This window comes from Xyrauchen texanus, chromosome 11 (assembly GCF_025860055.1).
Source record: "Xyrauchen texanus isolate HMW12.3.18 chromosome 11, RBS_HiC_50CHRs, whole genome shotgun sequence".
Lineage (NCBI taxonomy): Eukaryota > Metazoa > Chordata > Actinopteri > Cypriniformes > Catostomidae > Xyrauchen > Xyrauchen texanus.
In genome coordinates, this window is record NC_068286.1 from 11,710,445 (window position 1) to 11,728,328 (window position 17,884).

The window sequence follows — 17,884 nt, forward strand, 5'->3', positions numbered from 1 at the left end:
AGCGCTGACAAGAGTGGGCACATTTTATCTGGACGGTGATTGCATCGACAGCCTCGCAGCCATGGACATTGAAGTGGAATCCGCAGAGTAAGTGAACCGTAACTGACTCTTAATTAAATTTTTTAATTCGATTCTTAATACTAAATGTGTTCCGGCACTTAAGGGTGCTTACTGTATGATATCGAAAATAAAATGCAATTTAATAATTTTCAGTTTGTTTCTTAATACCCATGCGGCGAATAAAGGTTGCAGTCGCCGCGCAATCAAAAGTTTCGTAGGGAATTTAAAATTTAAATCTCCACCAATCTGCGTCAGCTCTTTTGTTACGAAGAACGAAATGGAAAACGTTTTCCTTACAAACCATGCAACCAAAATAATGTCAATAAAACGTTGCAAAATCTTAAATAAACACAGACTGTTTGCGTTTATGTTAACAGACGGATATATGTGACATCTTTGCATCTTTTGCTATTTATTTGAAATAAACGAGTGTGTTGTCGCTTTTGCAGCATAATTCGTCTGATCATGCAATATCTCAAGGAGAATAATCTCCACCGCACTCTGGCGACGCTCCAAGAGGAGACGACCGTGTCCCTCCATACAGTCGACAGCATCGACAGCTTCATTGCGGACATAAACAACGGGCAGTGGGATATAGTGTTGCTCGCAATCCAATATCTGAAACTTCCTGACAAGCTGCTCATTGATCTCTATGAACAGGTAAATAAGACATGGCTATATAATTTACTGGCTTTCTACCTTGCACTCAGTTCTTCAACTTAATGCACTCAGATCATATTGACTCCTATGGTACTTTTCAGCTTGTGGACATGTAGCCTACAATTTATTATGTGTTTCCTTTATTGTCTGTTGCCTTAAGTTGACAAAGTGGTGTCTTGTTAACTTGACCTCTGCGTCTGTATAGATTGTGTTGGAGATGATTGAGTTGAGGGAGCTGGGAGCAGCCCAGTGCTTACTGAAACAAACAGATCCCATGATCATGCTGAAGCACACTCAACCTGAGCGCTACTCGCACCTGGAGACTCTTCTCACCCAACCATACTTTGACTTACAAGAGGTAAGTGTCTATGGTTGATGGTGTAATATAATCATTTAAAATATGTCATCCACTAATGCATAAAAAAAAAAAGGGTATAATCTGAATAATGGTTCAGGTGAGATTTTGGGTATATAAATGGCACATTAATGTCTGATTGTTGCTGCATCCTTATGCATAACCATATAAAGAATTGTGTATTGTATTCCATGCATGATTTTATAAAGCCTCTACATCATCAACATGATGAATACTTTGCTGATAACATTTTGTATGCAATGTACTGCATGTCTACTGCCTCCTGATAAAGGTGTCTGTGCTCTTCTGGAACTAGAAGACCTAGTAATTTCATTTTTATGAAAGCACATGTCTTTTTGCTGTTTAATATTTGCAGATTTTAATGAAGTAGAAGTAGTAATAACTTTTTTGTTTTGTTACTGATACTGTATTTTAAATTGACTATTTGCTGAATTGAAGCAACTTGTGCTTTGTTAAAATTTTGTACATTATTAATTTTTTTTACAAATGTATCAAATGTGATACAACAGGCTTTTGAGGTATATCTCTTAATCATCATTAAATTCCATTAATGCACACCACATTAAACAAAACAAAGAGCTTTCAAAAAGCCAAGAGTGTCCTCTTTAAGATACCCCAAGTTTTACTACTGTGGCACAGACTTAAAGAAACTTTTATAACAAAAATCCTGTACAAAAATGAATTGGTGTGTCTAAGAATAATTATGACCTTTTAAAACCTGATGTATCAAATATTATTTTTTTCTATTAAATAATTCGTTTATTTTTAGATTTTGTCTAGGTTCCAAAAAAGCTCCATTTAATAAATGGAAATGTATGACTATTATTTCATATTTCAGGCTTTATAGGGTTACGTTCTTAGCCAGTGGTAAGAGTTAAATTTATTGGGTGGACTATAATAGTATTAGATGCATAAGATTTTTGGGAAACATTTATATACATGATTAAGTGTTTTTTTCTTACCACTACCACTAGGCATATCCAGTGGGCAGCAGCAAAGAGAAGCGCAGACTGGCTATCTCTCAAGCTTTTGCAGGAGAGGTCTGTTTGGTGCCACCCTCTCGTCTCATGGCTCTACTGGGCCAGGTTTGTTAATTCAATAACAGATGTAGAAGAATAAAATGGCTTTTATGAGGTTAATGATATATCTGGAATCTCATGTGAGTGGTCATAAGTTTATACAACTGCATTAAAATTACTATTTATTTCTTTAGGAGTAAGACATTTTAATGATGAAAAAATGACAGAGTGCACCTTTAAATGTATTTTGTGCATGTATCCCATGTCCCTTGCTTTGTTCAGTTTTTCTTTTACTATGAAAATGTTTTGATCAAACCTAAACATAAGCTGTTCATTTGAACATACACAGGTATATATATGAGTAGTCACGAAAATATGCAAGTGAATATGTTAGTTTGCATGTGCAATGAGGTCCAAATAATCTGACCATTAATATAAATGCATCTATTTAGCATTTTTCTAATTTAACATAATTATTTTCATTACAAATTATATTATCAGTATTACAATTTAAGTGAAAGATTGATTTGAAAAAAAAAAAAAAAGAAAAGAAAAACAATTAGCCCCCCTATTGCTTTAATGAAAGTGTGTATTTATGATGGCATGGACACCACAAGGTCGTACAAGACCTGATGATCCATGTTGCCTCAGTTTGATTTGTCACTGAACATCTTTTGTGCTTTAATGGAATCAAGGAAAAATGTCCTTTTTGTAAAAAGGTTTTAATGTCACACTTCTTATTTGAATAGTGATCTAGAAATATTGCAAATATGCTAAATCTAAAAAATGTCTTATTTATTTTATGTTATAATGTTCAACTAAGCTACTTAGTTTTAAATTGTATTTAAAAGTTAATATGTAATAATTAATTTAATATTTAAGTTATTAATTTATTTAATTAATTAGAAGCTTATATCATTACTTATCATAAAACTTACGGGTTATTTCCAGGTTTAAATTCAATTTACAAAGTGGACTCTGACTTTTGAACTCCACAATAAATAATGCAAATAAACCAGTTTTATGGACCTCCAAAAAGTCAATCTGTGGAGGTTCTTACAAATGAATCTCTACATTTATTTATATATATCCCTCAGATGATTAAGACGAAGATATCAGGTCTATTTTGCTTGTGTTTGTTATGAATAGGGTCGTATATGTGAGGGGGCTCTGTACAGGTTACAGGAGACCAAAGCACTAAGGCAGTTTGGCTCATTAGCAATGCTGGTATGTATATATATTTTTCATTGCATTAGCATAAATTACTCTTTTCATTAATTCTGTATGTTCTCAATAGGAGGCATGTAACACCATCTCTTTTATTAGACAAGTGTTATCGACTTCTAAATATACAACCTCAGTAGTTTATGTCAAGAAAACTACATTTTACCCAAAAGTGTTTATCTATTTCCACCTTGCTGTCTTTTTCCTCCATCTCATCCACTTCATCTCTGCTTAGTCTCTGAAGTGGCAGCAGCATCAGGGACTCTTGCCTCCAGGTATGTCATTGGAGCTGTTCCGGGGAAAAGGTGCATTGAAGGACATGGAGGAAGAGCGCTTCCCTACTCAGCTCAGTCGCCTCATAAAGGTTCTGTAACCACAGCAGTGGTAATAGTGTAATCTTATTATGCAATCTCTTTCTGCTCTGATGAGTGAACAGTATCCCTCAAAGGATGCCTTTTTTTAACAAACAGACAGCTTGATTAAACTACAGGTTCTAAAATTCAGTCTAAAATTTGAAATATTCTGGAACATATCTCAAACTTATTTTATGAATACAGAAATTGGTAATTAATACAGAAAGTGGAAAAAAATGTGAATGATAAAATCAATTTTAATGATAAAGTTCATGTGATCATATGTCTGACATAGTGAGAGCGTATTAAAGCTGATATGTTTATTTTATGTTCTTATATTTTGTCCTATCCTAGCTTACTATGCAGAGACAACATTAAGTAAACCATTCATAGGTTGATTTCAATACAATAAGAGTAAACACTTTGGTGCTATCAAAATGTTTTCTGTTTGTATGAGTGTCCGAGCCATACACTGCAGCATTAACTCAACCAATGCATGAGTTTGGGGAGGAACTATGAATTTGTTCAACCAATGGCAGATGGAGGGATTTGAAAACAATGCTTAATTTTGCTATTCAGTTTGGTGCCATTAGTGCTGCAGAAATTACATACTTCAGCTTTAACACTTAACTTGAGCTGTTGTAAAATTAATTCTAAATTATTATACCAACTCTTTGGAAGAGGTCATCAAAATTGTTACTCTACAACACAAATAAATGATGGATGCTATGCAGAGTCAGGGGTAATATTTGCCCCAGGAATCAATTTTCAGTGGGCAATTGTTAGCTATTAAGAGGCTTTAATAATTAATTAAAATCTCAATCTGAGCAAACCTAAAATCAACAAGAATTACAAAAGTAGCTGTAAATAATTCACAATGTTATAACACAATAAAACGAATAACAGAAAGTTTCTTAATTTAGATTATGCCGTGTTCTACTATATGCCATCATGGTAGATTGTAAAGTTATCACTCTTTAAAGTCTTTGGAGTTGTTGGATCTGCATTATGAGGAAGTAGCTTGTCAGAATGCCCTACACTCAACAGGACTAGCTCAGCATATGCACATTTAATTGCTTTTGTGACTGGAGGCTTCTCTCCGTATTCTGCACTATACTTTGCCCACACCACATTTTTGATTGCTGTCAACATGCTTCGAAGTTTTGGGGTCAATAGTGACTCAAGGCAGGGTTGACATTGCATAGGTGATCCTGAGTATCCTCAAGGATTTTAAGAGATTGAGAGAGATCACATGTAATCAATGTTTTGCATGTTCTGTTTGTGCATGCATGTGTGATACAGTTTGGCCCAAAGTCCCATGTAGAGTGTGCTCGATTCTCTCCTGATGGACAGTACTTGATTACTGGATCTGTTGATGGTTTCATCGAGATCTGGAACTTCAGCACTGGTAAAATTAGGAAGGTGAGTATATACTGTCAAAAATGGTTCTTCAAGCCGAACACCATTAGTATAAGGATGTTTTCAACAACACATCAGATTTAATTTCTTATCCGAGTCTTTATTTTGGTTATTCATTATGTCAAATTAAGGTGTTTGCTAATTACAGTAATCAAAGGGACTAATGGCAAGTCAAGTTACTGGCAACTACAGAATAAAGTTCTACAAATAAAAGGAAAGTGAGAAGGTTAATGGATGAAGTATGGTAAAAACATTATATATTACATACTGTACAATGGTTTCAGAAAATAAGCATTTTCCTCTACTAATTGATTATAAAATAACCAGATATCTTTTTTGTGTAATTTACATTTATGGGATTTAACAGATGCTCTTATCCAGAAAGGCTTACAAAAAGTGATTTAGCTTCACAAATGGGACCATTGTGATCAACAAATGGCAAGCATACAGTAAAGGACATTATCTGTTTGGGAAAGATTTGCTTCCTGTTCAAATAAACTAGTGCAAAATATAGACGCAAGTGGCAATTATCGTGGTCCAAGCAGTTTGGAAAATTTGAGACCGATCTATCAGGGGTGAAATTAATTTAATCACTAAGTACTCTAGTTACTTTGTAGGTATTCCGTCCACCATTTTGAGTTTTCCAAAATACTTTTTTAAACTCCTCCTAGACCATTGTTCAGATTCATTACATTTTGCATCAATGAGTCCCTCATGACAAAAAATTATCCAAAGATAGAAGCCAATGAATTTTGGCCTAGTTCACTTATCTTCTGAATTATTTGACAAATCCAATTTGTATTATTATTATTTATACCTTTTTGTCATGAGGGTCTCTAGATGATAAAAATATATATTTCTGGCAAATCAGACCAACAGTCTTGGAGGAGTTTGAAAAATTAAGTTTTTTGGAAAATTCAGAAAGAATTTAGTGGAAATATTAGCATAAACATAAAAGTGTGTATTTTAGCACCACCTAGAGTTTGATATGTATGTGTGTGTGTGTGTGTGTGTGTGTGTGTGTGTGTGTGTGTGTGTGTGTGTGTGTGTGTGTGTGTGTGTGTGTGTGTGTACGCACGCACGCAACTGAGTAGTGGGCGGAATTTTGGACCATACTGCCAAATTTGGTGTCTCTCTGACTTACATTTTTTTCTGTCAAGACCCTTTTAGGGCAGAAAAATAATAATACTATTAAGAAGAAGAGAATCTGTACAAATACAAAAAGGCTCCAGCACCTTCGGTGCTTAGACTTGTTAGAAATGAGTACTTTTTAAGTAATACTGAAAGAGGGACTGGAGATTAGGTATCCATTGACCATTGTCCATTGACTTTCTTGTATGCTATAGGACTAGGCTTTAAACCTGATCCTAGCAGGGACAGGAAGCCTGAGGTAGGAGCATATTAGAAATGTGAAATAAGAGTATGCTGGGCTGCAGGGTTTTGATTGCATATGCCTTGTGGCCAGCCAGGAGTCCTTTGCAGTAATCAAGAAAAGAGCAGATTAGGGCCTGTACCAGAATCTGAGTAGCTTCTATGGTTAGAAAAGGCCTGCCTTTGCAGAAGAATCTCCATGTCTTGATTATGTGTTTGTTTGTGGGGTTCAAATGACAGGTCCTTGTCCAATGTGACACCAAGAAGATTGGCTTTCTGTGTGGGTGAGATGGTTGAGTTGTCTAATGAAATTAAAAGGTTCTGGCAAGCGAAGTTCTCGACTAGGATGAACAGAAGCTTGTTTTTTGATAAATTCAGCTTAAGAGGATGGGCAGTCATCCAGATAGACATTCTTGGCAGATATGCAGTGATTCATGAGTGTAACTGGTTGTCAGAGGAGTAGGGGAAAAAAGAATTGGATTATTGGGTGTCATCTGCATAAGATTGGTAAAAAAGCCATGGGATGTGACAAATTTACCAAGCGAGTTGGTGTAAAGGTAGAACAAAAGTAGTTGGAGGACTGATGCCTATTGTAGATAGGGGCCGGTTGCACCAGCTATACATATATATATCACCCTTTAAATATTTTAGTTCCTGTACATTTGTTAAATATACTATTTATCAAATCTTCATTTATTACGTATCATATTTTAATGGGGATATAATTTATTACGTCTGACAGTAACCTGAGCAAACAAGGTTTGAACATCAATAGTACAACAAGATCAGATTGAAATTTACGGCATTTTAACACTTCTGTGTACAAATTTGAAGGCTGCTTATTGGATCAATTAAGGTAAATGTCATATGCGACTATGCATTACTTATGAACTATTAGTTAAGACTTGCCTTAAGAACAGTTGTTGCAACCAAATTAAGCACTGACTTGGTTACAAACTAACTAGTAGTTACTAAGTCCTTAGTGTGAACTTTACATCTCAACTTAAGTGAGACCTTACACACAGCTGTGCAACCCTACCTCATTAATTAAGGTATTCAGTGTTGAACGCTGTTCAGAAATCTAGCAGAATCAGAACAGATACAGGTTGGCTCAGTTTTTTCAGGCACGGCAATTAGAGTCATTTTAAAGGAGTCTTATCATGAGGAATACATTTCCCAAAAATAGTTGTACTTTGTAAACATAGCCTACTGCAACTTTCAGGAATCAAAACATCCTTCCCATTTAAAAAGGACCATTTATCAAAACATGAAAATGTTATGCATTTGAACACATGACCGCCCATTTAACATGTCCAAGTAACTTATTTGGTTGGGCTGCACAATTTATCAAAAGCAATATTGAGATTACAATTACGCTTGATGCAATTAACTAATCGTGAAAAGTGTCAATTATAGCATTTCATTTAGATCTACTCCCATTGCATTAAATGTTTCTATTTTCTAGTGGCAAATCAGACATATTTCAATTAGTGTATTGGTCTATCAGTAATGATAACCTGTCCTAATGAGTGATTTGTATGCAGTTTAATGCACAAATGTGTGTTTTGTGTAGTTGAGGAATAGAGGTGTCTCCCATCAGACATATTTTTGCATCAATTTGATTGATATTGCGTAGCATCAGCAGCCTCAAAGACATGTTCTCCATGTGTGTTGAAACCAGGAAGTATTCACTTTACAATTTGAATAGTCCATTTTTCCTCTAAGATTACATTTTACCCACCGTTAGGTTTATGTTTGAGGTTTGGTTTTGGGGGTACAGTTAATCAAAATATGCATTCCTCTTCACTGTATTATAGCATTTACTACAAACAATACTTTTAAAAACACTTCCTGCTTTGACAACTGGGGGCAGTCGTTCAAATCTCTGTAAGCACAGACCAAGTTTAGCTGAAGAACTTTTGCCAAATGTTAACAGTGAGATCAGTATGCCTGATCACACAGCTCAAGAACATCATCTCATTGGCACATTGAAGAGTTAACATGCACGTGCTGTCCTAGGCCTGTTTTGTGGTGGCAAAAATATGTTTTCATATTTAGTGTGCCTTAATTTCTCTGTCAGGAGTGCCTGGGTTTCTACTTAATCCTCAGTGGTATAAAATATGGGTCACCCCAACACTCTATGACGTCTATCAGGTGGAGTCAAGTCATGTTGGGGCCAAAAATAAATCCTGCCCTTTTCTCAAACACGGACTTCCACCATACTGAGGAATTTGAATGTACAGTACAAGACTAAAAATAATGCAGCTTTGTGGCTGTTTGGAAGAATATGTTGTCAACATGGTTCTTCAATTTATTAGACTTAAACAAAGGTGACATTCCTTCACTGCCTCAATACATTATATGGGTTTGTCTCCTTTTTAAAAGTAAATATAATTATGTGTGAATACACTTCAATTCAAACAATGAATGCATGATTTAATGGATTATTTTACCCATAATTTGTCTGTGGTTGAATCTTTTGTGTGATGGTTTGCCTCTGTCTGTGGCTGTGTCTCTTGTTTATAGGATCTGAAGTACCAAGCTCAGGATAATTTCATGATGATGGATGAGGCTGTGCTGTGTCTGGCAGTCAGTCACGACTCAGACATAATCGCCTCTGGAGCACAGGATGGGAAGATTCAGGTACGGCTATCACTCCCACCCCTAGCATCTAAATTCGTCCTCTGGCAAAATGTAATCTTCTGAAGTTCTTACTTTACTATTTTACTTTTAGTATTGCATGTGGATGTTGTACAATACATTATACTGTAATACTGCATTTAGATAAATAAAAGGTAGAACATCAACCTGTATGTTTGGTTTCTAGCTGATCTACAGAGATATGATCACCCTTGTCACAGAGTAAAATTAAAAAAGTTTTTAGTTTTTTACTTAAATACTTTTATAAACTTTTTCTTATTACCTTACAAAGTCGTACTTGATCAAATTTGAGTTTTTATCTTTTCTCTCTTGACTCCTACTCTGCTGTACTAAGCCGAGCATGACTGCTGTGTGTATTCTCCATTTCACTTTTTTAATTTTTAACTAGTAGCACCTAATAATTATGCCAAAAAAAAAAAAGCTAAATTTTCCCAAAAAATGTATGTCCTCATATGGGGCAGCGGGACTAAGCTGTGAATTTTTAAATAATACCAAGCTATAGAAAGATTTAAAATTTTTTTTTATCAAATTGTTTATGTTTCTGTGAGAGTTGGTTATTCATATTTTTGAGACTACAGACATTACAGCTGATTTTCTGTGAAGCTGCTTTGGAACAATTTGGGAAAACACAAATAAAAACGAAATATATTAAATTATTTGACTTACATTTATGCATTTGGCAGACGCTTTTATCCAAAGCGACTTACAGAGCACTTATTAAAGGGACAATCCCCCCGGAGCAACCTGGAGTTAAGTGCCTTGCTCAAGGACACAATGGTGGTGGCCGGGATTGAACCAGTGACCTTCTGATTAACAGTTATGTGCTTTAGCCCACTACGCCACCACCACAACGACTTGATTTGACTTGCTCTGTCAAACAAACAAGTGATACCCAGTGCTGAGGCATTTTACCAATCAGAAATAAGTATTATTAATTCTGATACAAATAATAGGCTGCATCATCCAATCACTGCCAACCATGTTAAAATGAAATTATACATAATAAATTCTAAACATCATCTGCAGCCTGAAACTGAACTTTTAGTCGGATGTTGGAAGTGAATGCACTTGGCTGCATAGGAAATCTATAGGATGCTCCCTTGCTCCCCATCTAGTGAATGACTTTACCTCCAGTGTGCTTATCTGTCTGTTCTGGTCTCAGAACAGTTCAAAATGCACCTTATTTTCATCCTTACTCCATACAAAGGCTCTGAAAGCAATATTTTTTCCCCAGTGTAATGATGCACAGTAAATATAGGATTTCTAATAAAAACAACTGAGTGTTGTGAAAAAACTAGCGCTGTTCTCCACTATATTGGTCACTGTGTTTAACAACATGTCGTTTCTTGATAAATCACGCTAATAAAAATGAAACGGATGAAACTTTTGACTCGGAACAGGTTTCAATGTAGAAACTTAATTAGGTTTCCTGCCAGATGCAGAGACAAACTCTGCTGAGATCAATGCCATATTGATTTGTCACATGACTTTGTGCGTCAAAAGTTTAACCCTTTCCTGACATCCCAGAATCTTCTGAACTGAAACAAGTTGGTTTAAATTAAATTATACATAGCGTATAGCGACGACAAAACACACAGTCCTCGAGGAAGGACACAGGGTCGCACGAAGCTAGTACAGCTTTAGGCATTTTAAATGTATTGTAAGAGACCTCAGTCTCAGGGGGAAGAGCTTATTTAAAGCCCTTATAGCTTAAATATTACCAGTAAGTATTTTAATCACACTGCATGTGATTACAGTTGTGATTGCAGTCCTTCCTGAACATGCAGAAAAGTAGAGCACTACAAGCACCATATGGCCTGCTCTATGTACCCTTTTATTCTAGCTTGATGATCTTATATTAGCATTTAGGAAACCATGTTGGGTTGTGATATAATATTTCTGGCAGCACAGGGCTAAAAAGAAAATGAATGATTTATCTTCGCATGAATGATGATATTCTCAACTAGACCTTATTGCACATGATCCGCTTAGTTGAATAGTTGAACTTAAAATAATTTATCTTCTGTCATGTGATATGATGTATCACTTTGTTATTCCAGATTTGGAGAATTCACAATGGGCAATGTCTATGCAGATTCGAGCGAGCCCACAGCAAAGCGGTCACCTGTCTCTGTTTCAACAAGGACAGCAGCCAAATATTAAGTTCCTCCTTTGACCAGATCATCAGGTTAAACATACTTATATTTACAAACCTTATTTAATTTGCAAATCTTGTTACATTTTCAGCCGCTTGTTGCACTGCAATTTCTCTACTTTCATGCTGTCATAATTGGTATTCTCTTTTTGATTGTATAGTTGACATGAGATAAATTTGGGAAAGTGAGCATGTCCCTGCAATGTGACATGCTATACTCCATCTACAACTATATTAAACAGCTTTTTCCTCATTCTTTTATCATCATTATGCACATAGCTTTTATGACCGCCTATTAACTTGTTAAACCCTAATGCATTTTTGCACTGCCACCTGCAAATTATCACACTAAAATTTAAAAATTACACAATTCAGACATACTGTACTGTGGACTAATTGCAAAGAAATTGGTCTAATCTTTTTCAGAAAACCCCCCAAATAAAAAAGACTCCCATGATTCATCAATAATATTGGATGTGTTTATATTCTTATGATAAACAAAGTTTGTTTTGTCCAAATCCATGATTTGTAATTATGTAATTCTGTTTCTGTTCAATCTATCACACTTTGAAAAGTCTTATTTCATTCCACTAGATGGCAGCAAAATGTCTTATCACATTCCATCACAATATAGAGATCTGAAATGTAGTTGGCGCTCTAACACGTTTTAGCCCTCACAAATGTGCTCGTCCATAGACATTCAGGCTAATTTTCAGTTTATGCACAACCCTCATTGTTTCATCATAACTCGGCATCTGAGTGGACTAGAAGCTCAATCTAGGTGGCATTAGAGAGCTTAGATCCTCATGTTTGCGATGATATATAATATTTTTGCCTCAATCAGAAATATGTTTTTCATGATGATTTGTTTGACATGCTTTTCCTGCTTGATGGCATATTTCATGTTCTGGACATCTAAGATATAACATTGAATTATTCAGCCAACCTAGCTCACAGTCAAGTAAAAGATGGCTCATTTTTCAGACAACTGCCTAAGGTAAAAGCTGATCTAAAGTTTTTAGCTATGTGGGGCTTAGAGCAGCAATGATCAGTGCAATAAATGTATGTATGTATTTGTTCACTTAGAGAAATCATATTTTATTTTGTGATTCTTTTGAAAATCTTTCAAACTGTGGTATTAGGACAACAAAAATGTACAGTCACATTCCTGAGAATGAGAGCCTTCATTTGATATATGACTTGTCCATTTAAGTGCCATGTGAAAAACTTTTATATTCATATGAATATTTCTGGCGCTAATTTGCGATGCAAATGTTTTCAGGGCTTATACTGTGTAACGTATATGCACAAGTGATGGTATTCTTTGAAAAGTTCAGATTCTAAACGTTCAAATGATACCTCATATGCCTGTCCAATGTATACGTGGACTTTAACGTTATAAGTGTCAAATTGTTTGCGATATAGCGCCCCTTGTGGACCTGCTAGCGGTACCATAGAGTTTAATTGACAGGCTTCTTCTAAAATGGTTCCTTCATACTGAGGGAAAAAAAGCACTTATTAGAACTAGTAAAGTACTTGGAACTAAAAATGGATTTAATATGGTGAGAAAAGGAGATTGAAAACCTGGAAATATCAGGGAATTTTAAAATTATGTTTTTCAGGCCTGAAAAAGTCATGGTAATTGCTAAAACCTTAAATTTCAATGAAAAGTCACGGAAAATTTTTATAGTGAATATAATGTATTACATTTTCAATTTTTTTTTCTCTGCTATAAAATAATTAAAAAAATTACATTTTCAAAACTGTCAGCGAATTGTTCTTTTCAATTATTTTATTTAAATGGGTCACAAATCAGTGTAAAAGATTCTTTAGCAAATTGGTCTGAATCAAAATGATTAAAAATCTGTATCCAGAAATCACTATTGCCTGGAAAGATTATAGAAAAGCCATGGAAATTAATTGGGCTGATATGTTGTAGATATGTCATATCTATATCTTGATGCAATACTAAATATCTTGTAAAAAGCCTAATACCAATATTTCTTTTATGTATTTGTTTTTTTAACGAGAGAAAACAAACTCTGATCATAAGAACATTATATCAAAATGATTATCTGTTGCTATGCTATTATCAGAGCCAGAACAGTAGGCTACCTTAATTAAATGTTTTGCCAAGGTTACTTTGTAGATAGAAGGCAGAGGAGGAGAACATTTTTATTCGTGGCCTGGGTGTTAAACATCATTAGGAATATTCCATCACATGCCCAGACCCAGTGTTTCTCTCCCTCTCTCTCAGACTTGACTGCAATTTTCAAGGCTGGGTGTCAGTTCGAGGTGCTCGTGGTGCATGTGGGTGGAAAGAAGCATGATTGGTCACGTGCAGGCGAGAAAGAGAGAGTGCGCACACACAGATAATGTATTTCTGCTCCTTGCTCAGCTACCCAAGCAGGCAAGAGGGGCTGACCAAAGCAGATGTTTTGTTATTGCAACTCCTAATTCGGAATGGGGGCTCTGCTATTGGCCCCTTATTTATACATACTAGCTCCTCCCCCTTTGCAATGAATTGGATTTATACTGTATGTGGAGTGTGAAGGAGACACGTGAATACAAGCCAGGAATTACAGATGATGTACTGTATATGGTTGGATTATTTTTTTGTGAAATATTTTAATTGGGATTTTACATAACATGTTTCCGGTGAAACAATAGTTGTAATTTTTAGCTTTAAAACATGCATACTTTTCTGTTTATTTTTTGTCATTTTTTTCTTAATTATGTTTTCAGGTACATTTGTTGAAAAGTGTCACATTTGAGAGGTTTTGAAAGTGCATATTACAAAAGACTATGTAGTAAGTTAACTGAGTTTTTCTCTATTGTAGACAAAGAGAGGATGTGATGTGGCAGAAATTTTAAATGCATCATAATGGATTAGATATATTAGGAATATTCCGACACATGCCCAGTGCCAACACCCAAAATCTCTCTCTCTCTCTCTCTCTCTCTCTCTCTCTCTCTCTCTATCTTGACTGCAGTACTTCAGACTATTCATCAGTGCTAAACTCTCATGGTGCACATGTGTGGTATCTCACGTGCATGAGAAACCGAGATGATTTCATTTAAGATATTTGAATCACTTTGTAGGTTGAAGATAAAGCTTGTCATTTTGCTGTATTCTCCTATTGTGACCTTAATGGGTTAGTTTACACCAAAATAAATCTGTTATTCATGTGAGGTCTTTCCAAACTAGCATGATTTTTTCAGCATTTGGCACAATGTTGAGTATGTGGAGCTTCAGTCACTATTCACTTTCATTGTATGGAAGGGGGAATATAAAACCTTTCAAAGAAAGTGGCTGACTGGTCATATGGGTTTGAAGCAAAATGAGGGCTAGTAAATTATGAAAGAATTAAAATTTTTGGTTGAACTAACCCTTTAAAAAAAATCGAGCTTTTGATTGTCTCTCCTTTTCTTGGTTCAAGCTTCCTTGCCCATTGCCTCTATATGCATTTACAAGAAATAAGCTGGGGGGGGGGGGGGTTGTTTTGTTTTTAATGGAAACGCAGTAAATTGGTTTGATTTTTGAATTTCTGAATTTGTTTCATCAGACTCCATGGTTTGAAATCAGGAAAGACACTGAAGGAGTTTATAGGCCATACATCTTATGTAAATGATGTTATCTTCTCACACGATGGCCACCATGTCATTAGTGCATCGGCGGATGGCACAGTAAAGGTAAGTGTTTATACTGTGGTAAACTTCACATTGTATGCATTTGATATTTGTGGATCTCCTCACTTAGTTGTCTCTTTATCAGATCTGGAACATGAAGACAATGGATTGCACCCACACAATAGAAACACCTGACATTCCTGAGGGTAAAGACATCACTGTTAACAATGTTGTGCTCGTTCCGAAGACCCCTGAGCACTTTGTGGTGTGCAACAGGACCAACACAGTAGTTGTTACGAACATTCATGGCCAGGTGAGAACAAAGATTGACTGACTTTTGATGCTACATAATTGACGAATAGGACAATTCTTTGCACCCAGCTAAGTATTCAATCAACATGATTTGTGGCATAATGTTGGTTACCACATACAAATATTTTGACTCATCCCTCCTTTTCTTTAAAAGAAAGTTAAAATCGATGTTACAGTGAGGCACTTGCAAAGTGAATGGGGCCAATATTTTGAGGGTTTAAAGGCAGAAAAATTAAGCTTATAAATGTATAAAAGCACTTACATTAATTCACGTGTTAAAAATGGTGTATTATATGAGCTGAAAAGCTGTTTAAATAATACTTTTTTACAGTCGTTTTAGGGTTTACAGCTTTACGTCGTTATGGCAACAAAGTTGTAAAATTGGATATAACTTTATACAGATTTGAATACTCTAAAATCATATTAACACACATATTGCTTGCATCTTGTCGCTACCCTTTTTAAATGGTGAGTATCTTAATGTTAAATGTTTGGCCCCATTCACTTCCAATTTAAGTGCCTCACTGATACCTCGATTTTTGCTTCTTTAGTTTTTTGTTAAGGACGGACAAGTTGAAATACATTTTTGTGGTAGTCAGGTACACACATCTTACAGACTACTTATTTGGTGCTTTTATTTTAGGGTGAATGTATGCCATTTTCGCATAAGAAACCATGGGTAATTGCTAAATGTTGATCAAAAGTTTTGATGATGTTTAATCAAATTGTGGGAATCAAAATGCACCAGCTTACATTTTTTGACTATGTTAAAACACATGCACAAGTAGCAAACCTCTGTGTGGTGCGGTTTGCTAAAAATAGCTACATACTTAGTAATCCAACCTTCTGATGGTGTATTATGCCTGCCTAATTCAGTCGATTTACCCACTCATTTCTCGACTCGCTTGATGACTCACCCTCACATGCTTTTTGGAATGCTCTGAAGCATACATATACTTTTTTCTTCTATGCCGCACATCTTGTTCTCTCACTCTGACCCCTCCCCTTCTATTCCAGGTGATGAGGAGTTTTTGTTCAGGCATAAGAGAGAAGGCAGACTTTGTGTGCTGCACGTTGTCTCCGCGTGGAGAGTGGATTTATTGCGTGGGAGAGGACTATGTGCTGTACTGCTTTAGCACCATCACGGGCAAGCTGGAGAGAACCCTCACGGTACAGTCCGCCCTCACAGCACGTGTTGCAAAGCTATGAGATATGCAGCCTTTCAATTTTAGTTTAACTTGGGTGAAGTTTGATAAGTTCACAGTTGGAAGAAGTTGCCTTCTCTGTATTCGAATGGCTATGCACACATATTGAATGAAAGATTGCTGGTAAAAATGATTTTAAGTCCGATGTTTTTTTAAGGCCGAACACTTGCTTGCTTAAAGGGATAGTTCACCCAAAAATGGAAATTCTCTCATAGTTTACTCACCCTCATGCCTGCCCAGATGGGCATGACTTTCTTCTTCAGAACACAAATTAAGATTTTTAGAAGAATATTTCAGCTCTGTAGGTCCATAAAATGCAAGTGAATGGGTGCCAAAGTTTTGAAGCTCCAGAAAGCACGTACTGTATAGCCATCATAAAAAGAATCAATGGAATAATTCATGTCTTCTGAAGCGAAACCCTAGGTGTGTTCAATATTTGTTATCAATAAATGTTTTTTACTAAACATTCACTATAGTTGAGGTCAAGAACATTGGCAAGTTCACGTGAGAACTGTTTACAACAGAGGAGCATAGAGAATCATAAATAGATATCTCATTCGGCTGGCTTGAATGTGTCAACTGTGGCGCCATCTCGGAACAGTGAACAAGGAGAGCTGTTTGAATCCATTTGAATGCAAGTGAGAGAATAGAGGAGATGAATCAGACTGAGCTCCTTGCTCAGACTGCTGTATAAACTCCTTTTGTGTCGAAAAAGTACCACGGTCCATAGAAACAGCTGCTAATAAGGGATCTACATAAGAATATCTATACAGAGGAGGCTGTCGCGCTTGCGTCACGCGAGAGACAGTTTGAACTTCACCCTCATCAACGTTCAAACCTCAAGCTGGCCGAAAGCAAACATTTTTTTTAAATTGAACTATTTCTTACCCACACCTAACGTTTCACTTCAGAAGACATTAATTAGACCACTGGAATCGTATGGATTATTTTTTATAATGGCTATATGTACTATTAGGAGCATCAAAAAGCTGACACTCATTCACTTGCATTGTATGGACCTACAGAGCTGAAATATTCTGTTAACAATCTTCAGTTGTGTTCTGCTGAAGAACGACAGTCATAAACACTTTGGATGGCATGATGGGAGAATTTCCATTTTTGGGTGAAACATTCGTTTAATGCTTTGCCTCCAATTATGATAAAGGTGATGTCTGAAGATTTGAGCCCATGTTGAAAACCTGAGATACAAAATCCTATTTAAACCTGTAAATAAACAACGAATGTAAATAAAGTATTGAAACAGCCTTAGAATGTTTGACAGTGCAATTAATAATCTAAAAAATATTGCGGTATAAAGATTAAATGCATCTAATCGTACCACCATAATTAGGAATTTTCCTACAAATGGAGCAATTCCAGTTTGAAGTTCCACCTGCTAGTCAGCTGGGGGCAGTAAGTGTGGCTCCAGCTGTAAAGGC

At 35.9% G+C, this 17,884-nt stretch overlaps 1 protein-coding gene across 2 annotated transcripts in view; it reads left to right on the top strand.

Annotated features, from left to right (window-relative positions):
• The window catches only part of LOC127651961 (WD40 repeat-containing protein SMU1-like), an 18,667-nt gene continuing 783 nt past the window's right edge, over positions 1 to 17,884 (top strand). Inside the window, exons 1-12 of one of the 2 annotated variants that reach the window (XM_052138025.1) lie at positions 1 to 87; positions 510 to 720; positions 926 to 1,078; positions 2,071 to 2,181; positions 3,265 to 3,342; positions 3,575 to 3,703; positions 4,995 to 5,114; positions 9,009 to 9,125; positions 11,204 to 11,331; positions 14,865 to 14,991; positions 15,074 to 15,241; positions 16,258 to 16,410. In XM_052138025.1, the coding sequence (XP_051993985.1) occupies positions 62 to 87; positions 510 to 720; positions 926 to 1,078; positions 2,071 to 2,181; positions 3,265 to 3,342; positions 3,575 to 3,703; positions 4,995 to 5,114; positions 9,009 to 9,125; positions 11,204 to 11,331; positions 14,865 to 14,991; positions 15,074 to 15,241; positions 16,258 to 16,410 (1,521 nt within the window). In that variant the 5' untranslated portion in view covers positions 1 to 61. The remainder of the gene's footprint in view (positions 88 to 509; positions 721 to 925; positions 1,079 to 2,070; positions 2,182 to 3,264; positions 3,343 to 3,574; positions 3,704 to 4,994; positions 5,115 to 9,008; positions 9,126 to 11,203; positions 11,332 to 14,864; positions 14,992 to 15,073; positions 15,242 to 16,257; positions 16,411 to 17,884) is intronic. The other variant, XM_052138026.1, reaches the window with a different exon arrangement.